The sequence below is a fragment of the Salvelinus alpinus genome, chromosome 3, assembly GCF_045679555.1.
Source record: "Salvelinus alpinus chromosome 3, SLU_Salpinus.1, whole genome shotgun sequence".
Classification (NCBI taxonomy): domain Eukaryota; kingdom Metazoa; phylum Chordata; class Actinopteri; order Salmoniformes; family Salmonidae; genus Salvelinus; species Salvelinus alpinus.
The window spans coordinates 69,151,467-69,176,399 of NC_092088.1; the positions used below are offsets into that span (position 1 = coordinate 69,151,467).

Below are 24,933 nucleotides of genomic sequence, written 5' to 3' on the forward strand. Positions count from 1 at the left end.
AGGTCACCTATCAGGACAAATTCAGACTTAGTGTAAGGTGCCAGGAGAGAGCTTAGGGCAGGTAGGGTACAGGCCGCTGTCAAGACTTGAAGGAGACAAACGAGCACTGAAGGTGATCCTTGGTAAAGATTGCCACTCCCCCACCCTCGGAAGATCTGTCTTGCCGAAAAAGGTTATAACTAGAAAGGTTATCATCAGTATTCAAAACACTCTTCCTTAACCACGTCTCAGTAATGACCAACACATCTGGATTGGAGCTGTGAACCCACACTTTCAATTGATCCATTTTAGGTAATACGCTTCTTGTGTTAACGTCCAGAAAACCCAGGCTTTTACGAGAGCAGAAATCAGTGAAGCAGATATCAGAGCACAGTTAGAATTGGGGCTAGCAACAGTAGATGGGCCAGGGTGTACATGCACATTTACAGATATCATCAACAGTAACACAAGCAAGGCACGGTATAGGACAGGGAGAGCTCTGCAGTGCTGATTTATGACATTTGAATGTGCATCAGATGGCTTGCAAGAAATGTAAACATTTTTCTCCGATGCCAAGAGGCAGGCTTTTAAATGTTCATTCCCAGGGCCCGAGTATTGGTTCGTCCAGCCATGCACTGCTGAAGTCATGTTAAAACTCATTGTATGCTATTTTTCTCTCACTCGAGTTGCGTTCTGATTACGAGGGGGTCCCTGATGAATTTGCTATCACAAAAGGGGTCACCAGACCCCAAAAGTTTGAGAACCCCTTCACAGACTAGAGAGACGGTGGGGGGAGTGGTGGAATATACAGGGATGGGAGTGCGTGTGCGTGTGTGTGTGCGTACGTGCATGTCCAATATGGAAAAATGTGTCGCTATGTTGCTCACCGATTTCGATCATAAGTTGAGATGCAGTAGAGGCATATTGAGATACATTGTCATATCCCCTTGATAGCAAGGCCAGGGGCTCTTCATCGATTTATGAGATGAAGAGTGCTATGGAAGCCATCCAAAACCAGACAGAGATTGGATGCTGACACCAACATATTTACCTGCCTCCCTAGTCCTAATGTGTCCAGCTTCAGTCAATGGAATAACTACTCTGTAATGTTCTTATACTGGCTACACTTTTCACACATTAGTATATTAGTTTATTTCACATATTGACGTATACACGGACAGGGTGACTGAGTTCATCAGGAAGTGTATAGGGGATGTTGTTCCAACTGTGAATATTCAAACCTACCCAAACCAAAAACCGTGGATTAATGGCAGCATTCGTGCAAAACTGAAAGCGCAAACCACTGCAAATAATTTAACAATGGGAAGGTGACTGGGAATATTGTTGAATACAAACAGTGTAGTTATTCCCTCTGTAAGGCAATCAAACAGGCAAAATGTCAGTACAGAGATAAAGTGGAGTCGCAATTCAACGGCTCAGACACAAGAAGTACAGTTGAAGTCGGAAGTTTACATACACCTTAGCCAAGTACATTTTAACTCAGTTTTTCACAATTCCTGACATTTAATCCTTGTAAAAATTCCCTGTCATATGTCAGTTAGGATCACCACTTTATTTTAAGAATGTGAAATGTCAGAATAATAGTAGAGAGAATGATTTATTTAGTTTCTTTCATCACATTCCCAGTGGGTCAGAAGTTTACATACCCTCAATTAGTATTTGGTAGCATTGCCTTTAAATTGTTTAATAACTTGGGTAAAACGTTTCTGGTAGCCTTCGAACAAGCTTCCCACAATAAGTTGGGTGAATTTTGGCCCATTCCTCCTGACAGAGCTGGTGTAACTGAGTCAGGTTTGTTGGCCTCCTTGCTCGTACACACTTTTTCAGTTCTGCCCACACATTTTCTATAGGATTGAGGTCAGGGCTTTGTGATGGTCACTCCAATACCTTGACTTTGTTGTCCTTAAGCCATTTTGCCACAACGTTGGAAGTATGCTTGGGGTCATTGTCCAATTGGAAGACCCATTTGCAACCACACTTTCACTTCCTGACTGATGTTTGAGGTGATGCTTCAATATATCCACATAATTTTCCTCTTCATGATGCCATCTATTTTGTGACGTGCACCAGACCCTCCTGCAGCAAAGTACCCCCACAACATGATGCTGCCACCCCCGTGCTTCACTGTTACGATGGTGTTCTTCGGCTTGCAAGCATCCCCCTTTTTCCTCCAAAAATAATAATGGTCATTATGGCCAAACAGTTCTATTTTTGTTTCATCAGACCAGAGGACATTTCTCCAAAAAGTATGAACTTTGTCCCCATGTGCAGTTGCAAACCGTAGTCTGGCTTTTTTATGGCGGTTTTGGAGCAGTGGCTACTTCCTTGCTGACCGGCCTTTCAGGTTATGTCGAAATAGGACTCGTTTTACTGTGGATATAGATACTTTTGTACCTGTTTCCTCCAGCATCTTCACAAGGTCCTTTGCTGTTGTTCTGGGATTGATTTGCACTTTTCACACCAAAGTACGTTCATCTCTAGGAGACAGAACGCGTCTCCTTCCTGAGCGGTATGACGGTTGCGTGGTCCCATGGTGTTTATACTTGCTTACTATTGTTTGTACAGATGAACTTGGTACCTTCAGGCGTTTGGAAATTGCTCCCAAGGATGAACCAGACTTGTGGAGTTCTCCAACTTTTTTTCTGTTACATTGAACTAGGTGAATGGAATATGAATGACAGTCATCCAATATGCTGTAACAGAAATAATACCGTGCTCATTAAAAAAATGTGTCCTCCCTCATCTTAAACAGCACTGACCGCCACTGGTATGCAATGTTGGTCAAGTCACCAAAAGTGCAAACACCTGATGGAGCACCCCTGTACTTTTGAAATGGCGGAGTTCCTATGGGGAGTTGTGCATGTTTAGAGCGCCTCCATAAATGAAGATTATACTTTTTTCCTTTCTTTTTAAAAATCCTTTGTGAACAGTAATGGCTGACATTTTAGTTCAAACCTAGACTTTCAATTCTCTTACTGTCACGCCCTGACCTTAGAGAGCCTTTTTATTTCTCTATTTGGTTAGGTCAGGGTGTGATTTGGGGTGGGCATTCTAGTTTGTATATTACTTTGTTGGACGGGTATGGTTCCCTATCAGAGGTCTATCGTTGTCTCTGATTGGGGATCATACTTAGGCAGCCCTTTTTCCCACCTTCTGTTGTGGGATCTTGTTTTCTGTTTAGTGTTTCTGCCTGACAGAACTGTGCGCTTTCGTTTTCACGTTTCTGATTTTGTTTGAGTGTTTTTTGAAATAAAAGAATCATGAACACTTTCCACGCTGCGCTTTGGTCCACTCTTCCTACCACCAACGAGAGCCGTAACAATTACTAGGAAGAGATTTGTAGTAGTCACATCATTGTAGTCTTGTAGATTTGTAGTAGTCACACCTAGACACCATCAGAATCCACAGTTCTTACCTTTCTAACAGTACTAAGCATGTGTTAGTAGGACTTGTATTTTTGAAACCTAAATGTACTTTATCAGGGTTGTACACAATATTATGTGTTGTTTAGAAAATGCCACCAGCGGGTGTAAGAGTTTAAGATTTTTTAAGTGTGTGCACTGTGCAGCTAACAATATAATCTCTAAGCCAATAAGCTCATATGTTGTGTGCACTGTAACAGTTTTGCATAACATGCTGTTTTTGTGGATTTGAAAATGTTGAATCCGGTCCAAACCTTTTTAGAAGGGACCTTACTGCTTTCCAAACCTTCACTACTCCTAAATCCCCTTCTCGTTTAGAGTCGTAGCTTGATGACCTCAGCACTTCCTGATAAGCCTCTCTATGCTGTGATGTCATAAAAGAAAGCCCCATAGAGATCCTATTAAATTAATTAGTATTCTAATTCCTAATTCTATGGAAAGCCCCCTTTAGAATGTTCTCTTAGAATGTTCTCCTTACTTCTTTAGTTCCACATGGGAAGGATCGTCATGTTCCCTTAGTTTTACTCTCTACCCTCACCTCTTCTTCTCCTTTCTAACTTGTTTAATAACCCAAGTTACTGAATTCAGAAAGCCACTGACCACATATCATACATCAATTGATGTCAGGGTAGGGCAGTGTGTTACATAGAAATAGAGAGGGTGTGGTGAGATTGGAAATTAGAGTTCTTTGACTTATATATGGATAATGAATAGATTCAAATAAGTCGTCTCCCTTTGAATGTCTGCTAAGTCAATATTTGAGTGAACACAATCACCGTTTGTGTGTGGAACCCTTTCATGTGTCTCATTCTTTTATCTGGGGAACCTATTTGGAAACCTGTCTTGTCTCGTTTCTCTAGGGTAGTTTGATCTGTCACTGTCTCTCCAGTTCTTTACCCTTCTATTCGTTCTTTGCTCAAACTAGATCTTTTTGTTCCTTTTTTTACAATGCATTGCATATTCAGAAGAGGCAGCATGTAGGTATCTTAAAATGACACGCATTATATCTCCCTGGCTGCATGAATCACCCTTTACTTTCTGTTTCTTTAATTTTAAACTTTTCTCTTGGTTCTGCTTTTTGTTTGAAGTATTTCTGTGTTGTTTTATTTAATACAAAGCACTATCTCTTAGTATAAAGAAGTACTAATTAATTTGTGGAAGTTTCATTAGATTTTTTTCTTATAACATGACAAATTTGTACTGAATATATGGAGTATTTGTGCTGTATGTTCTCAGTAGTGGTAAAATGAGATAATATTACCATGAATACTTTCATTTATTTTTACAGACAGAGTTGTGTCTTTAGATATCTTGTTTAGCTCGTGATTTTCTTACATTCTCTGTTTCTGTTTTTGTATTTGTGTTCTATTCTTTTAAGTTTACAGTGTTTTCAGTTCCGTGACTTGACTGATGTTCCATCCTGTTCATTCCCATCCTCTCCTCCCTCGTCTCCCTCCCTCACTCCACCTGTCTTCCAAGTGTTTTGTGTGGCTGCATGGTCTGGTTTTTGCACGTTGATGTAGTTTTCAACGACACACATAATATTTGATATCATTCTGTCTCTTTCTTTCTCTCTCTCTCTTTTCCCCATTTTCCTTTCCCGTCTGTTCTCTCTTTAGGGGACGTACTCTTTCAGATGGCTGAGGTCCACAGACAGATCCAGATGCAGCTTGAAGATATGGTGAGAAGAACACAGGACAATGATCAGGATGATGAAGGCTTATTGTCTCTTACAATTGCTCTCGCATCTCAACTCTAGTATCACCCAATCACAATCTATACCAGGAGCTAACTAAGTATTTTGCTAATCCTCGTTTTAAAGCCATTGCCTGAAAATATGAAGATACTGTGCAATGCTTGAATTCAAAGGAACAGAGCTCTACTACGCACACACAAACAATGGACTACTGGCCTCTTAACTATTGTTTTTATACACACTTACATCTCGCCTGTTCCTGCTCTTACAGCACACAGCCAACTTCTAGAAGTTAAGAAAATATTATTGCTTCAGACTTTGCTTCAGACTACTAAGACAAAAAGAGAAGAAAAGAGACCAAAGGGCTTTGATACAGTTTCAGTCTCGAATGGCACTCTATTCCCTGTGCAGTGCACTACTTTTGACTAGGGCTCATAAGCTCTGGTAAAAAATAATGTACTTTATAAGTAATAGGGTACCATTTGGGACACAGTAACTTTAAGGGCCCTTTAGAAAGAGCAGTACTCCAAAGCAGAGCGAAGGGGCCTTTCTTGTTTTTATTAATTAGAGTCCCTCTGTCATCTGAAGACACCACCTCAGCATGTGTTCATCTGGGATGTTTCATTATTTAGAGGTTTGATTCAATTGTTTTGTAGTTTGTTTTCAGTACCGCCTGGTCTGGGACTGGAGATAACTCTGTTATTTGTCTCTATTGACGCAAAAGTCAATTGTCAACATACACACTCTTAGAAAAAAAGGTTCCAAAATGGTTCTTCGGCTGTCCCCATAGGATAACACTGTCTGGTTCCAGGTAGAACCCTTTTTGGTTCCATGTAGAACTCTTTTGGATTCCATGTAGAACCGTCTGTGTAAAGGGTTCTACAGTACATGGAACTCAAAAGGATTCTACCTGGAACCAAAAAGGGTTCTTTGTAACGGCAGATTTCCTCCTCTTCGTCTGAAGAGGAGGTGTAGGGATCGGACCAAGACGCAGAGTGGAAAGTGTCCATAATTTATTATAAAATAAACTGAACACTACAATGAAACAAATTAACAAATAGAATCCAACCGAAAACAGTCCTGTGTGGCACGAATACTAACACGAAAGACAAACACCCACAAACACACACGTGAACCCCGGCTGCCTAAGTATGATTCTCAATCAGGGACAACGATTGACAGCTGCCTCTGATTGAGAATCATACCAGGCCGAACGCACAAAACCCCAACATAGAAAACAACACATAGACAAGCCACCCAACTCACGCCCTGACCATACAAAATAAATACAAAACAAGAGAAAACAGGTCAGGAACGTGACATTCTTCAAATAGTTCTCATATGGGGACAACACTTTTTTTCTGAGAGTACACAGGCACGTGTTCACACACACATAAATAACCTCAACATTGGCATGAATTTAGACATAATTCACATACTGGTGCTATACAACCTCCCATAATCCTTTGAGTGTGTTAGTTTTGATGTCAATACAAACGTGTCTCTCCAAGTCATGTTGACACCACAACACATGCTGACAGCCAGCCAGACTAGTCAGATGTTTTTAAAAACAAACAAGTCTGGTTTGGAAGTTGAGAACGTAACAACCTGAGGCAGGTTCTATTCCTCTCTGTGTTGGTGATGAGATGTGTGGGTGTATCTTATGTTATCATTAACTCTTTGGAGTCCTTTCTGTCCTCTAGCTGAAGTCGTTCCACAATGAGCTTCTGACAGAGCTGGAGAAGAAGGTGGAGCTGGATGCACGTTACCTGAATGTGAGTATCCTCCTAGGAAAGGTCATTCATTGTTGTCTCCCATTCATTCACTTTAGTAACTCCTTGTTGTTTAGCACCTTCTAAATACACCTTTAGGTGTGTTCTCACCTTCACTTTATGGCAAGGGTTATAGGTTGATGGCCCTTACAAATATTGCTTATTATGACCTTCTAATTATTCGTAGTTACTAACTGTGTTCTCATGACATTACAGCAGAGTTAATTTAATTTTAGTTCAGATTTATATAATGCCTCTATATACTTTTGGTGTCAGTGGTGTGTGTATTCTGAAGGGAATCAAATCAAATCAAATCAAATCAAATCAAATTTTATTAGTCACATACACATGGTTAGCAGATGTTAATGCGAGTGTAGCGAAATGCTTGTGCTTCTAGTTCCGACAATGCAGTAATAACCAACAAGTAATCTAACCTAACAATTCCACAACTACTACCTTACACACACACACAAGTGTAAAGGGATAAAGAATATGTACATAAAGATATATGAATGAGTGGTGGTACAGAACGGCATGGCAGATGCAGTAGATGGTATAGAGTACGGTATATACATATGAGATGAGTACTGTAGGGTATGTAAACATAAAGTGGCATAGTTTAAAGTGGCTAGTGGTACATGTATTACATAAAGATGGCAAGATGCAGTAGATGATATAGAGTACAGTATATACATATGAGATGGGTAATGTAGGGTATGTAAACATTATATTAAGTGGCATTGTTTAAAGTGGCTAGTGGTACATTTTTACATAATTTCCATCAATTCCCATTTTTAAAGTGGCTGGAGTTGAGTCAGTATGTTGGCAGCGGCCGCTAAATGTTAGTGGTGGCTGTTTAACAGTCTGATGGCCTTGAGATAGAAGCTGTTTTTCAGTCTCTCGGTCCCTGCTTTGATGCACCTGTACTGACCTCGCCTTCTGGATGATAGCGGGGTGAACAGGCAGTGGCTTGGGTGGTTGTTGTCCTTGATGATCTTTATGGCCTTCCTGTGACATCGGGTGGTGTAGGTGTCCTGGAGGGCAGGTAGTTTGCCCCTGGTGATGCGTTCTGCAGACCTCACTACCCTCTGGAGAGCCTTACGGTTGTGGGCGGAGCAGTTGCCGTACCAGGCGGTGATACAGCCCGACAGGATGCTCTCGATTGTGCATCTGTAGAAGTTTGTGAGTGCTTTTGGTGACAAGCCGAATTTCTTCAGCCTCCTGAGGTTGAAGAGGCGCTGCTGCGCCTTCTTCACGACGCTGTCTGTGTGGGTGGACCAATTCAGTTTGTCCGTGATGTGTACACCGAGGAACTTAAAACTTTCCACCTTCTCCACTACTGACCCGTCGATGTGGATAGGGGGGTGCTCCCTCTGCTGTTTCCTGAAGTCCACAATCATCTCCTTTGTTTTTTTGACGTTGAGTGTGAGGTTATTTTCCTGACACCACACTCCGAGGGCCCTCACCTCCTCCCTGTAGGCCGTCTCGTCGTTGTTGGTAATCAAGCCTACCACTGTAGTGTCATCCGCAAACTTGATGATTGAGTTGGAGGCGTGCATGGCCACGCAGTCGTGGGTGAACAGGGAGTACAGGAGAGGGCTCAGAACGCACCCTTGTGGGGCCCCAGTGTTGAGGATCAGCGGGGTGGAGATGTTGTTACCTACCCTCACCACCTGGGGGCGGCCCGTCAGGAAGTCCAGGACCCAGTTGCACAGGGCGGGGTCGAGACCCAGGGTCTCGAGCTTGATGACGAGTTTGGAGGGTACTATGGTGTTAAATGCTGAGCTGTAATCGATGAACAGCATTCTCACATGGGTATTCCTCTTGTCCAGATGGGTTAGGGCAGTGTGCAGTGTGGTTGCGATTGCGTCGTCTGTGGACCTATTGGGTCGGTAAGCAAATTGGAGTGGGTCTAGGGTGTCCGGTAGGGTGGAGGTGATATGGTCCTTGACTAGTCTCTCAAAGCACTTCATGATGACGGAAGTGAGTGCTACGGGGCGGTAGTCGTTTAGCTCAGTTACCTTAGCTTTCTTGGGAACAGGAACAATGGTGGCCCTCTTGAAGCATGTGGGAACAGCAGACTGGGATAAGGATTGATTGAATATGTCCGTAAACACACCAGCCAGCTGGTCTGCGCATGCTCTGAGGACGCGGCTGGGAATGCCGTCTGGGCCTGCAGCCTTGCGAGGGTTAACACGTTTAAATGTTTTACTCACCTCGGCTGCAGTGAAGGAGAGCCCGCAGGTTTTGGTAGGGGGCCGTGTCAGTGGCACTGTATTGTCCTCAAAGCGGGCAAAAAAGTTGTTTAGCCTGTCTGGGAGCAAGACATCCTGGTCCGCGACGGGGCTGGTTTTCTTTTTGTAATCCGTGATTGACTGTAGACCCTGCCACATACCTCTTGTGTCTGAGCTGTTGAATTGCGACTCGATTTTGTCTCTGTACTGGGACTTAGCCTGTTTGATTGCCTTGCGGAGAGAATAGCTACACTGTTTGTATTCGGTCATGCTTCCGGTCACCTTGCCCTGGTTAAAAGCAGTGGTTCGCGCTTTCAGTTTCACGCGAATGCTGCTGTCAATCCACGGTTTCTGGTTTGGGAATGTTTTTATCGTTGCTGTGGGTACGACATCGTCAATGCACTTCCTAATGAACTCGCTCACCGAATCAGCATATTCGTCAATATTGTTGTTGGACGCGATGCGGAACATATTCCAATCCGCGTGATCGAAGCAGTCTTGAAGCGTGGATTCAGATTGGTCGGACCAGCGTTGAACAGACCTGAGCGCGGGAGCTTGTTGTTTGAGTTTCTGTTTGTAGGCTGGAATCAACAAAATGGAGTCGTGGTCAGCTTTTCCGAAAGGGGGGCGGGGGAGGGCCTTATATGCGTCGCGGAAATTAGTATAACAATGATCTAGGGTTTTTCCAGCCCTGGTAGCACAATCGATATGCTGATAGAATTTAGGGAGTTTTGTTTTTAGATTAGCCTTGTTAAAATCCCCAGCTACGATGAATGCAGCCTCAGGGTGTGTGGTTTCCAGTTTACAAAGAGTCAGATAAAGTTCGTTCAGGGCCATCGATGTGTCTGCTTGGGGGGGAATATATACGGCTGTGATTATGATTGAAGAGAATTCCCTTGGTAGATAATGCGGTCGACATTTGATTGTGAGGAGTTCTAGATCAGGTGAACAGAATGACTTGAGTTCCTGTGTGTTGTTATGATGATCACACCACTTCTCGTTAATCATAAGGCATACCCCCCCGCCCCTCTTCTTACCGGAAAGATGTTTGTTTCTGTCGGCGCGATGCATGAAGAAACCAGCTGGCTGCACCGACTCCGTTAGCGTCCCTTGAGTTAGCCATGTTTCCGTGAAGCAGAGCACGTTGCAATCCCTGATGTCTCTCTGGAATGCTACCCGTGCTCGGATTTCATCAACCTTATTGTCAAGAGACTGGACATTGGCGAGTAGTATGCTAGGGAGTGGAGCGCGATGTGCCCGTCTCCGAAGCCTGACCACGAGACCGCCTCGTTTGCCCCTTTTTCGGCGTCGCACAGGGTCGCCGGCTGGGATCAGATCCATTGTATTGGGTGGAAGGCAAAACACTGGATCCGTTTCGGGAAAGTCATATTCCTGGTAGGAACGATGATGAGTTGACGTTAATCGTATATTCAGTAGTTCCTCCCGACTGTATGTAATGAAACCTAAGATTACCTGGGGTACCGATGTAAGAAATAACACATAAAAAAACAAAAAACTGCATATTTTCCAAGGAACGCGAAGCGAGGCGGCCATCTCTTTTCGGCGCCGGAAGTAAGTTTGTGTTGAATGAATGCCTCATTAACAAAGAGTTGAAGCAGACTAGTGCTTTTAATTGTATTTTAAATCAGCTAGCTAGGCCTCCTTATGGAGCAGCAGAAACCAGGATAGGATCCACATTCTCATCAAATCATCAGTTAGAGACAAACTCCACAGCTTTCTGAGCATTTCCCACAAGTTTTAATCATAACCACTCTGCAATAAAGTTACATTAATTACTTTATTCTCTTACTTTCCGCTCCATGAATTACTGGCTATTACCCATTTTCGGAAAATACAAAGATGTAGAAGTTTGAGTTTTATTTAAGCGATAAACACATTCTAGAGATATTTGAAGTGTTGGATTTGTTTCTTGAAGTTTTCCCTCTTTTTCAAAGCTTTCCCAGACAACCTCTGTCGAATTGGGAATCTTAAATAAAGGCCTACTATGAATGTCATCCCAATGAAATATCCCTTTAAATGAAAGTGTCATTTCTGGATGCTCACAAAATAAAATCTGTACCAGAGTCACTAATATAATAATACTGTAGCATCTATTTGAAATTCATATTTACCTCATCAGTTCATTTGAGGGTGTTTTTGGCATGCTGGTATATGCTGCCTTTCTCTTGCTCTGCTTTGTTAATTCAGCATTGATAAAAGTAATTAGCCACTCTCAGCTAGGTTTTTCCATCAGACAGAAATAAAAGATTGGAAACATTGTTTTGCGGCCTCCAGAAAGGCAGGCAGGCAACCCATTCACTTGCATTATGCTATATTGCATCAATCAGTGAACAAAAGGTGGTCAGGTGGTTTGAAATGGGACCAAACAAATAACTTAATTGGTAGAACACTAGTTTAGGGTAGCCAATGACTGTATACACAAAAAAAAGTGCTAGTTAGTACAAACGTGTATTTTTTTTTCATTTTGTCCCTGTAGGGGAAACCTTTTGATATTGGTTCTTTGCGTAACCCTTTGTATAACAATTTGTATAATTGCGGACAGTTATACCAGGAACCAGAGGGTTCTTCATTACACTGTTAAATATTTCCCGGCTACTGGTAAGGGACAGTACGCTTCTTTATTCTGATTACTTAATAGTTAACCTCACTTGGGATTTTAACTCATAACCTCACTGTTGCTAGCGACCTGAATTTCCTGCTACGCCACTGGGTGTGTGGGTATGATAGAAATGAATAAAGATTAGAACCAGTGGAAATTATTTAATTTGTCCCTATGGGGGAACCCTTTTGGGTGCTACGTATAACCCTTCAATTTTTTTGTAGAACCATCTCATGAAGAACCCACTGGTTCCAGGTTTCTGTCATTTGTCCCTATGAGGGAACCCTTTTGGGAGCCCCATAGAACCCTTTAATTTGTCCCTGTAGGGAAACCCGTTTGAGATCCATTTAGAACCCTCTCATGAAAAACCCTCTGGTTCCAGGTAGAACCAATGACAGGTTCTACAGTTACACTTATACAATACTTCAGATGGGCTTATGGCAGACACTGTTAAAAATTACCTGAGATTTGGCATTATGTTACCAGCTACTGAGTTGCACAAAAAATACAGTAACGGTTTATATTGTATTTTTACAGTTGAATTTAGGTGTTATTGTTGTAAAATGACAGAATGCTGCTGTATGCTGATTACAGTACACTCTTGTAAATTATTATATTTACTGTATTTCTTACTGTACCTCATTAGCTAGTAAGTTATTGTAATTTTACAGGATAAGTATTACAGTAAAATCATGTAAATATTGTTTCGTTCGTGTTGTCAGATTGGACTTGATTCTGGGCAACTTTTAGCAAAAATGCAGAAATGTATTCTTGCCATTAAATCTGTGGCCAATCTTTTTAATGGCCTGGCAGGAGCATTGGGCCAGTAACCGAAAGGTTGCTGGATCAAATCCCAGAGCTAACAAAGTAAACATCTGTTGTTCTGCCCCTTAGCAAAGCAGTTAACCCACTGTTCCCCGTGCGCCGATGACGTAGATGTCGATTTAAGGCAGCCTTCCACACCTCTCTGATTCAGAGGGTTTGGGTTAAATGCGGAAGACACATTTTAGATGAACGCATTCAGTTGTACAACTGACTAGGTATCCCCCTTTACCTTTTTATTTTCCTTTGGTGGTATAGCAGTTCAAATCCCAGTTGAGGTTTAATCCCAAGTGTACTCACTGTAAATCATTTTAAAAGATTTTACAATATTACTTATCCTGTACAATTACAGAACTTACGGCAGTTCATTAAATCAGGTCATTAAATCAAGTGTAGTCCCAAGTAATCAGCATTCAGTGGCATACTGTCCTTTTACAGCAATAACACCTTAACTCAGCAGTGTTATTGCAGTAACTTGCTGTTGTTTAAAGTACTTTTACTGCACCCAGTAGCCGTAGTGTAACATAAAATTACAGGAACTTTTTTAACAGTTTAGCATTTCGTGGAATAAAATAAAAACATTTTGGAGAGGGGAAGAACCGGTCGGTTCTTCACAACCATCCAAGCAGTAAATAACCCTTCCTGATAAGCAAAGGAAAATGGTTACCCATATCACCCTGAAGAAGAACCCCTCAATAACTTTTTTTCTGTGTAGAGCTTTTAAAACTGAATCTATACTCCCCCTACAGGCGGCTCTGAAGAAGTACCAGATGGAGCACAAGAGTAAAGGAGAGAGTCTGGAGAAGTGTCAGGATGAACTGAAGAAGCTACGCAGGAAGAGCCAGGGCAGCAAGAACACCTCTAAGTACGGAGACAAGGAGATGCAGGTGAGTGACTGGGGGAGGAGGAGGGAGACTGTGGGGGAGGCAGGGGGAGAAGGACCTCAGGTTTGTATTGCTACTGTGAATGAACAGACAGACTGGGTCCCTAGTCAGCCTAGAGATGATGCAGTGCCAGCTGGTGGGTCAAAAGGTCACCGTAGGGGAAGGTGGTGAGGACACTGCTACTGACTCTGAGCCAGAGAAATATCATACTATTGGCCACAGCCCAGCAGGTGTCAGAGATGGGTAGCCGATCAAATCCAAAAGGAGATTTAGGCGGAGCAAGTATTTTATGGACCCTTTCACTGAAGCAGAGCACTTTGTCCAGGACTAAAATGTAAAACTTGTAGTGTATTTGAGGTTTAACAGGCTTCTGAAGTTTGTAATTTGCACTTTGAAATGTCAGACTTGATTTCCCCTTACAAAAAATGTATCAACTACTACAAAGATGACCATTTACTATAATCCACATAATAATTGACATTTCCTGTTGCTGGAGGATTATTTTCCTGCTGTAGAAAACTGGCTCAATTTTAGATCCTACATCTGTGACTGTGACTGTGACTTGTGCTGATGACTGGAGGGGTACGCCTGGATCACATCGACATCGTCATTGCATTTTGGTACATTAATATCCATGGAACACTGCGTTTGCCTTGCAGCATTGCGTTGCAGAGGCAGTTGCAGTGTGTTCTTTGTTCTGTGGATATAACCAACATGTGCATCAAACTGTATGTGTAGACTTGACATAAATGGTAGCAAAAGGTAAATGTTGAACTTTTGTTGAACACATATCCAGTAAAAATGTTGGATTACATAATGAAAAAGTTTGACTGCAGAATTTATTATGCTTCATTGATGCAATGACGCTGTTGATCTAATCGAGGCGTAAAAGAGGTACCCTCTATTGGGCCCGGTGACTGTGGGACTCAGACCGCCGAGAGCCAAGCTCACTGAGAAGAGAGAGTAGGTGGAGAGAGAGACATGGAGAGAGAGAAAGCAGGAGAGAAAGCAAGTGAGATGGGGCTGCAGGGGAAGAGGCAGACTGATTTGAATGTAATGGGAATGTCACTTGTCTGCTGCTGACCCAGGAAATAAGAAATAGCTAATGTTACATAACATATCAATTGGGTGTTAAAGGAGCAGTGGTACATCAATTATTCACCCTGGTTTAACACCACGGTCTTCTCTCATTCCCATTTTTAATCAATAGAAGTTTTCTAATCGTATTGCATTGGGTGTGCGCCTGCATTAGAGGTAGATTAGTATATAATTTATATTGCACAGTCTTCTCTGATTCCAATTTATTTATTCAGTTGTCAGTTCAAAAATGCAACTGGCAACTGAAAATCGAAGTTGAATGATTGCTTTTGTGAATCGATTGGTTTGACTTCAGCGTTTAGAAAAGATGAGTATTGTAAATGTATTCTGTAGCTAACGGCAGTGTGTTTCCCTTTGTTGAGACAGACACTGTAGATGAGTAATATCCTTCTGTCTGTCTGTCTGTCTGTCTCTCTCTCTCTCTCTCTCTCTCTCTCTCTCTCTCTCTCTCTCTCTCTCTCTCTCTCTCTCTCTCTCTCTCTCTCTCTCTCTCTCTCTCTCTCTCTCTCTCTCTCTCTCTCTCTCTCTCTCTCTCTCTCTCTCTCTCTCTCTCTCTCTCTCTCTCTCTCTCTCTCTCTCTCTCTCTCTCTATTCAATTTCAATTTAAGGGCTTTGTTGGCATGGGAAACTTATGTGTACATTGCCAAAGCAAGGGAAATAGATAATAAACAAAGGTGAAATTAACAAAAAAAAAATTACAGTGAATATTACACACACAAAGTTCCAAAAGAATAAAGACATTTCAAATGTCATATTATGTCTATATATAGTGTTGTAATGATGTGCAAATAATTAAAGTACAAAAGGTAAAATAAATAAACATAAACATAGGTTGTACTTATAATGGTGTTTGTTCTTCACTGATTGCCCTGTTCTTGTGGCAACAGGTCACACATCTTGCTGCTGTGATGCCTGTCAGGGAAATTCTAGAGGAAGAGAGAGATTGTAGATTCTTCCAACAACAGCTTTATTATAAGATTTGCAAAAATTAAGCAATCAACATCACCAAGAATGGTTCAGAGTTGAAAGCTTAACAAACATAGCCAGGTCTCTGCTTTGATAAATACAACCCCTTTCTGTATACGTGGCAGTCAGCAGTTAGTGTGTAAAAGGTAATTAGTTGTCTGTGCAGACTTTAAGATTGCATGAGGTTGATAGCCCGAAGGCTCAACCGTCTAACTGCATTCACAACAACAAACACTATATTGTACTCCTTTCTGCAAGGTTCCATACATGTGACTTTCTGTAGATAGTAAACCCACAGGATTTCACGTGCTGCGGTTGCACCCAAACGTCTCTTAGCTGTAAGCCCAATCTTATGACTAAGTCACACCAAGACAAGTTTGTATCAGGTTAGAAAAAACACTAACATATAATGAGACTATTCTTTACCTTTCTAGGACACACGTTCCGCTAGCGGAACCCCTCGACAACATTCTGCTGAAAAGGCAGCGCGGGAAATTCAAAAATATTTTTTTGAAATATGTAACTTTCACACATTAACAAGTCCAATACAGCAAATGAAAGATAAACATCTTGTTAATCTACCCATCGTGTCCGATTTAAAAAATGCTTTACAGCGAAAACACAACATATGATTATGTTAGATCACCGCCAAGTCCAAAAAACACACAGCCATTTTCCCAGCCAAAGATAGGAGTCACAAAAAGCAGAAAGAGATAAAATTAATCACCAACCTTTGATGATCTTCATCAGATGACACTCATAGGACATCATGTTACACAATACATGTATGTTTTGTTCGATAATGTGCATATTTATATCCAAAAATCTCAGTTTACATTGGCGCCATGTTCAGAAATGCCTCCAAAATATCCGGAGAAATTGCAGAGAGCCACATCAAATAACAGAAATACTCATCATAAACTTTGATGAAAGATACATGTTTTACATATAATTAAAGATACACTTGTTCTTAATGCAACCGCTGTGTCAGATTTTTTTAAAACTTTACGGAGAAAGCAAACCATGCAATAATCTGAGACGGCGCTCAGATAGAAACAACATTTCTCCGCCATGTTGGAGTCAACAGAAATACGAAATTACATTATAAATATTCCCTTACCTTTGATGATCTTCATCAGCATGCACTCCCAGGAATCCTAGTTCCACAATAAATTGTTGTTTTGTTCGATAATGTCCATTATTTATGTCCAAGTAGCTACTTTTGTTAGCATATTTAGTATACATATCCAAATGCTCATGCAGGTCCAGGCGAACTTCGGACGAAAACTTCAAAAAGTTATATTACAGGTTGAATAAACTTGTCAAACTAAGTATAGAATCAATCTTTAGGATGTTGTTATCATAAATATTCAATAACGTTCCAACCGGAGAATTCCTTTGTGTACAGTGGGGAGAACAAGTATTTGATACACTGCCGATATTGCAGGTTTTCCTACTTACAAAGCATGTAGAGGTCTGTAATTTTTATCATAGGTACACTTCAACTGTGAGAGACGGAATCTAAAACAAAAATCCAGGAAAACACATTGTATGATTTTTAAGTAATTAATTAGCATTTTATTGCATGACATAAGTATTTGATACATCAGAAAAGCAGAACTTAATATTTAGTACAGAAACCTTTGTTTGCAATTACAGAGATCATACGTTTCCTGTAGTTCTTGACCAGGTTTGCACACACTGCAGCAGGGATTTTGGCCCACTCCTCCATACAGACCTTCTCCAGATCCTTCAGGTTTCGGGGCTGTCGCTGGGCAATACGGACTTTCAGCTCCCTCCAAAGATTTTCTATTGGGTTCAGGTCTGGAGACTGGCTAGGCCACTCCGGGACCTTGAGATGCTTCTTACGGAGCCACTCCTTAGTTGCCCTGGCTGTGTGTTGCGGGTCGTTGTCATGCTGGAAGACCCAGCCACGACCCATCTTCAATGCTCTTACTGAGGGAAGGAGGTTGTTGGCCAAGATCTCGCGATACATGGCCCCATCCATCCTCCCCTCAATACGGTGCAGTCGTCCTGTCCCCTTTGCAGAAAAGCATCCCCAAAGAATGATGTTTCCACCTCCATGCTTCACGATTGGGATGGTGTTCTTGGGGCTGTACTCATCCTTCTTCTTCCTCCAAACACGGCGAGTGGAGTTTAGACCAAAAAGCTCTATTTTTGTCTCATCAGACCACATGACCTTCACCCATTCCTCCTCTGGATCATCCAGATGGTCATTGGCAAACTTCAGACGGGCCTGGACATGCGCTGGCTTGAGCAGGGGGACCTTGCGTGCGCTGCAGTATTTTAATCCATGACGGCGTAATGTGTTACTAATGGTTTTCTTTGAGACTGTGGTCCCAGCTCTCTTCAGGTCATTGACCAGGTCCTGCCGTGTAGTTCTGGGCTGATCCCTCACCTTCCTCATGATCATTGATGCCCCACGAGGTGAGATCTTGCATGGAGCCCCAGACCGAGGGTGATTGACCGTCATCTTGAACTTCTTCCATTTTCTAATAATTGCGCCAACAGTTGTTGCCTTCTCACCAAGCTGCTTGCCTATTGTCCTGTAGCCCATCCCAGCCTTGTGCAGGTCTACAATTTTATCCCTGATGTCCTTACACAGCTTTCTGGTCTTGGCCATTGTGGAGAGGTTGGAGTCTGTTTGATTGAGTGTGTGGACAGGTGTCTTTTATACAGGTAATGAGTTCAAACAGGTGCAGTTAATACAGGTAATGAGTGGAGAACAGGAGGGCTTCTTAAAGTAAAACTAACAGGTCTGTGAGAGCCGGAATTCTTACTGGTTGGTAGGTGATCAAATACTTATGTCATGCAATAAAATGCAAATTAATTACTTAAAAATCATACAATGTGATTTTCTGGATTTTTGTTTTAGATTCCGTCTCTCACAGTTGAAGTGTACCTATGATAAAAATTACAGACCTCTACATGCTTTGTAAGTAGGAAAACCTGCAAAATCGGCAGTGTATCAAATACTTGTTCTCCCCACTGTATATAGAAGTAATGGAACGCAAGTCGATATCATGTGGAATGCGCGTGACCAGGACCTGGCTCTCTGCCAGACCACTGACTCAAACAGCTCCCATCCGGCTCAACATCACAGTAGAAGCTTCATTCAACGTTCTACAGACTGTTGACATCTAGTGGAAGCCATAGGAAGTGCAAACAGATCCATATCCCACTGGGATTTCAATTGGCGATGAGTTGAAAATCGAACAGCCTCAGAATTCCCACTTCCTGTTTGGATTTTTTCTTAGGTTTTTGCCTGCCATATGAGTTATGTTATACTCACAGACATAATTCAAACAGTTTTAGAAACTTCAGAGTGTTTTCTATCCAATAGTAATAATAATATGCATATATTAGCATCTGGGACAGAGTAGGAGGCAGTTCACTCTGGGCACGCTATTCATCCAAAGTGAAAATGCTGCCCCCTATCCCTAAAAAGTTAAGCAGTAAAACATGGGATTGCATGACTAATTATGTAATTTTCCATAACATTTCCTCCCTTTTGAGACTAAGTCTCAACCTAATAGAAAATTACTTACAATTATTTTCATTAAACAAGCATTAACATGAGGAAAAAGAGGAAAAGGAAATACTTTTCTTACACTTAGCACATTACAATTTGTAAATGACCTCCGTTGTCATTAAGTTTCAAACGTTCACATAGTGCAAAAAAGGGGGAAAGGAACATATGAATATAAACATCGGTACATATTTTATCACCACACACAAGGCAATCACTTCGTTGAGACTGTTCATATTGCCACAGGGTTATCATGACGGTTGGCCCTTAACTCTACCTCGGGAGCACCATTCACATAACCTCCACCGTGAGCATGGGCTATGGACATGCTGCACCATTAACTCCATGTTTTTACCTTGGTTTTATGGATTATCATCGTCTTCATCCACCATGTAATCAGACATAGGAAATAAATCAGGTAAATAGGGTTCTGAGGCGTCTCCTTCAGGGGTCAGTAAATGGCATGGCAAGAATAGTCTCAACGGCTTTGCAGCACAATTTCTTAAGATAAGTTATAATAAGCATTATTGAAGGAAAAAAAAATAAGCCATAATGAAATATTGTAGCTCCCATAACACCAAATAATGACTGAACCCATCCAAACAGATTCCAATCGTTGTCTGGTTGGAGTTCGTTTGTGAGATCACCGCTGAGATCTTTCAGATGTTCCACTACCATAGTCAAGTTACCCTCACCTCATATCAATGTACAGCAATGGTCACCTATCATTTTGCACTCCCCCCTCCCGTTCTAGCAACATGTCATGCGTTACCCTATTCTGTATAGCCGTGAGACGAGCGGCTTGCAATTCCGGTCTTATTATTGAAAATCCTGAAGTGGCTAAATTTACCAAAGATTACAAATTATATCCTAATCAATCTAAATCATGGGCATTCTCCGATGCCCCATACCAAGGAATTAACCTGTGCCAAAACCTTTCAGATTTCAAGGATCGTCATGACTCAATTGGAACGTAATTTAATTGTGAAATGCTCCTTCTAACCCATCTTAATCTGCTTGGAATGGAGTAGTTGGTTTTATATATTACAACAATGGATATATTGTTTCTATTTCGCAACAAAGCCTCCTTCACTCACGCCGCCAAACTTACCCTAGTAAAACTGACTATCCTACCGATCCTCGACTTCGGCGATGTCATCTACAAAATAGCTTCCAATACTCTACTCAGCAAACTGGATGCAGTTTATCACAGTGCCATCCGTTTTGTTACTAAAGCACCTTATACGACCCACCACTGCGACCTGTATGCCCTAGTCGGCTGGCCCTCGCTACATGTTCGTCGTCAGACCCACTGGCTCCAGGTCATCTACAAGGCTATGCTAGGTAAAGTGCCGCCTTATCTCAGTTCACTGGTCACGATGGCTACATCCACCCGTAGCACGCGCTCCAGCAGGTGTATCTCACTGATCATCCCTAAAGCCAAAACCTCATTTGGCCGCCTTTCCTTCCAGTTCTCTGCTGCCTGCGACTGGAACGAATTGCAAAAATCTCTGAAGTTGGAGACTTTTATCACCCTCAACAACTTTAAACATCTGCTATCTGAGCAGCTAACCGATCGCTGCAGCTGTACATAGTCCATCGGTATATAGCCCACCCAATTTACCTACCTCACCCCCATACTGTTTTTATTTATTTACTTTTCTGCTCTTTTGCACACCAGTATCTCTACTTGCACATGATCATCTGATGATTTATCACTCCAGTGTTAATCTGCTAAATTGTAATTATTCGATTTATTGCCTACCTCCTCATGCCTTTTGCACACATTGTATATAGATTCTCTTTTTTTCTACCATGTTATTGACTTGTTTATTGTTTACTCCATGTGTAACTCTGTGTTGTTGTCTGTTCACACTGCTATGCTTTATCTTGGCCAGGTCGCAGTTGCAAATGAGAACTTGTTCTCAACTAGCCTACCTGGTTAAATAAAGGTGAAATTATTATTTTTTTAAATAAAAAATATTTAGTTTACCAAAAACACAGCACCCTGTCCAATTTGTCGGTAAATAAAGATATGCCTTATTACCACAGATCCAATAATGATCAGTAACCGTGGCTGAGCCATATTGATGTGGAGAGTAAATGTATATTTCTGTCTGAATAGCGGTGTACCCCACATTCAGTTTAACGGTAATGCTAGAAGCTTATGTTCCATTTATCCAGCTACATCCTATTGGGAAGACACTGTAATTAACACATGTTGACATTCCCAGATAGGATTCATTGAATTGTGGTATGGAGATATTACTTGGGTTGTGACAATGGCAGGTTCGGAATGGTATTCGCCGGGGTTGGATTAGAATAGGCTCTGGTACACGGTGTCTGGGTTCTAAAATAATTTTGGTACACCGACGTGTACAATCAAATCCGCCTCTCAAATATTTTGTCAAGGACAAATCACCATTAATGCATTTTTCATTCAAAGTTTTACCCTGTGAAGGTTTACCCCATGAAGTTTAATTTGATAAGAGCACTTCCAGTGCACATAGTGTCATTAATGCTGGCCTCAACTGAATACTATAAGAATGGTGAAATCGCTGAGTGTGGAAAAAGACTACATAGATAGCAGGAGGTGTTTTCTACCATCAGTTCAGTTTTTAGTGTATGATTAAGCAGTGACCACCAAGTGTTTCCCTCGTGATTCCGGCCGTGATGCTCGTCAAGTGGATGCATCGACCTCCTGCTTCTTCTGGTATCGGAGCGGCAATTATTTGCAGGACTCCTGTCCTGAGCCTGCCGTTGGCTCGAGCTGGAGCAGCTGTTATTTCAGTCCCGCCGTGGAACTATGATGGTGTTGTATTCTTCAATTGCATTGTGGCCACTTCTCGCTCTGGGCTGTTCTGCTCCTCCCAGGGCCCATACAAAAGCTGCAATGAGAAGACTGACCACAAAGCAACCAACATGAGAGTCCAGTCCTGGTCCTCCCATGGCATCTGGGGTTGCCTACAATGGGACATCTTCATCTGGGTTGTGGGGCACCCAGTGGCTGGCGTGAACCCACGTAGACCTCTCTGCAAAGGTCCTTGATGACCAGCCAATCACCTGGCTGAAGTTTGTGAAGTGGTCCTCCCTTTGATTCAGGTAAATCCACTTTTCCCCTGGGAAAAATAGACTTCAGAACATTGTTAAGTGCAGCACAGTAACTTACCATTTGATACTCGCAACCCATCAATGTCAACCTGTTCTGTGGGAATGGAGTGTTAAGCATTCTCGTGGGTCTTCCTGTGAGTATTTAATGAGGTGCTAAACTAGTGGTACGATGTGTGCATCCACGCATGTACACTACCGTTCAAAAGTTTGGGGTTACTAACAAATGTCCTTGTTTTTGAAAGAAAGAGGAGGCAACTCCGGGATGCTGGCAATCTTGGCAGAGTTCCTCTGTCCAGTGTCTGTGTTCTTTTGCCCATCTTAATCTTTTCTTTTTACTGGCCAGTTTGATATAAGGCTTTTTCTTGGCAACTCTGTCTAGAAGGCCAGCATCCCAGAGTCGCCTCTTCACTGTTGACATTGAGACTGGTGTTTTGCGGGTACTATTTAATGAAGCTGCCAGTTGAGGACTTGTGAGGAAACTGTTTCTCAAACTAGACACTCTAATGTACTTGTCCTCTTGCTCAGTTGTGCACCGGGGCCTCTCACTTTTCTTTTTATTCTGGTTAGAGCCAGTTTGCGCTGTTCTGTGAAGGGAGTAGTACACAGCATTGTACGAGATCTTCAGTTTCTTGGAAATTTCTCGCATGGAATAGCCTTCATTTCTCAGACTGATGTGTTTCAGAAGGAAGTATTTGTTTCTGGCCCTTTTGAGCCTGTAATCGAACCCACAAATGCTGATGCTCCAGATACTTAACTAGTCTAAGAAGGCCAGTTGTATTGCTTCTTTAATCAAAACAACCGTTTTCGGCTGTGCTAACATAATTGCAAAAGGGTTTTCTAATGATCAATTAGCCTTTTAAAATGATAAACTTGGATTAGCTAACACAACGTGCCATTGGAACACAGGAGTGATGGTTGCTGATAATGGGCCTCTGTACGCCTATGTAGATATTCCATTTAAAAAAGCAGCTGTTTCCAGCTACAATAGTCATTTACAACATTAACAATGTCCACACTGTATTTCTGATCAATTTGATGTTATTTTAATGGACAAAAAATTTGCATTTCATTCAAAACAATGACATTTCTATGTGAACCCAATCTTTTGAACGGTAGTGTACATCAGAGGCATTACTGTTACCCATGGCAATCCTGTCTCAGCCATCAGTTTTGTCAATTTCATTTCCAGCGTTTGGTTGGCTCTCTCTACAAGACCACCACTGGACGGATGCTAACTACAATGTGTTCTCAGGTCAATTTGCAAACTTTCAGAGATGAAAGTAGATGGCAGACCCCACCTAGGGATGATTTCCCTTAGTAGGTTATTTGCTACAGCCATTGCTGTGGCATGCTTACAAGGAAATGCTTCTACCCATTTGGAGAATGTGTCAACTGCAACCAGGTAGTAATTATACCCCTGGCATAGAGTAAGCTCAATGAAGTCCATCATTATATGCTCAAAAGGTCCTTCAGATCTTGGGTGGGCTGACATAGGCATCGGAATGCCTCTGCCTGCATTGTTAGTCATACAAATCAAATACTTAGCATAAAATTGCTCCTGCAAAACAGAAAATCCAGGAGCAAACAAAAAATGATCAAAAATGAACAAAAAAACTCCCCCCTTTGACACATGGTCTTGGCCATGTGCCAACTTAGCCACATAGAGGAAGCAAGTTCTGGGTAAAACGGGAAGGCCATTTGGCCCATGCCAGAGGTTCCTCAGTGTGTCAAAGGAACACTTCTTCCTCCACTGTCTCACCTCCCCAGGCCCTGCACCTGATTGTAGATCAGAAACATCCTATAATGAAAACATATTTGCAGCAGAAACAGGAAGTGAAACTATTTGGAGATTTGGGGAAACAATAGACATGGCAGCTGCTTTTGCAGCCATATCAGCCATAGCATGTCCTTTAGAGACAGGGTCAGATGCGTTAGTGTGAGCTTGACACTTGCAGACAGAAATGGATGTAGGCAAGAGAATGGTTTCCAACAGGTTCGCAATCAGTTTAGAATGTGAAATCGTCTTACCAGATGAAGTAAAGAACCCACGATGCTGCCACAATGTTCCAAAATCCTGCACCACCCCGAACGCATATCTGCTATCAGTATAAATGGTAACAGTTTTATCCTTAGCTAGAATGCACGCGCTAGTCAGTGCAAACAATTCTGCAGCCTGATCTGACAGATGTGATGGCTGTTTTGCACTCTCTAAAGTATCAACAGCAGTAGTGACTGCGTAGGCCACCAATGGTTCACCCTGTGGTGACTTTTAGGCAGAGCCATCAACAAACAGCTTCAGGTCAGCATTCAGTATTGGCACGTCAGAGAGGTCAGGGCGGGGTTTGCAGACCTGGTCCACAAGGACAGCACAATCATGTGGTTCCCCATCATCGTCAGTTGGCAAAAGAGTATCAGGGTTAAGAACAATACAACATTTAAGAGTCACATGAGACATTGTCAACAACACATTCTGATAATGCACGAGCCGTGCTGGAGTGAGATGAGCGGTCTGTGCCTGTGAGATAAGAGCATGGACAGCATCAGAAACTTAAACGGTTAATGAGCACATTGCAGCAATGCTAGCACAAGCTAACACTGCTTATGTAGCAGCCGCTACAGCCCTGAGACAACATACCAACCCTCTTATCACACTGTCAAGTCTTTTAGAATAGTAAGCAACAGACCATTGCTTCCCACCATGGTCCAGAGTGAGGACAGATGACATGAAACCATTTTCAGCAAGAAACACTAACAGAGC

General features: G+C 42.1%; 1 protein-coding gene across 7 annotated transcripts in view; it reads left to right on the forward strand.

The window, feature by feature from the left end:
- Positions 1-24,933, forward strand: part of baiap2b (BAR/IMD domain containing adaptor protein 2b) — a 184,454-nt gene that overhangs the window by 92,514 nt on the left and 67,007 nt on the right. For all 7 annotated transcript variants that reach the window (XM_071393847.1, XM_071393852.1, XM_071393848.1 and 4 more), the window contains 3 exons: positions 5,042-5,103; positions 6,822-6,893; positions 13,316-13,453. In XM_071393847.1, the coding sequence (XP_071249948.1) occupies positions 5,042-5,103; positions 6,822-6,893; positions 13,316-13,453 (272 nt within the window). The remainder of the gene's footprint in view (positions 1-5,041; positions 5,104-6,821; positions 6,894-13,315; positions 13,454-24,933) is intronic.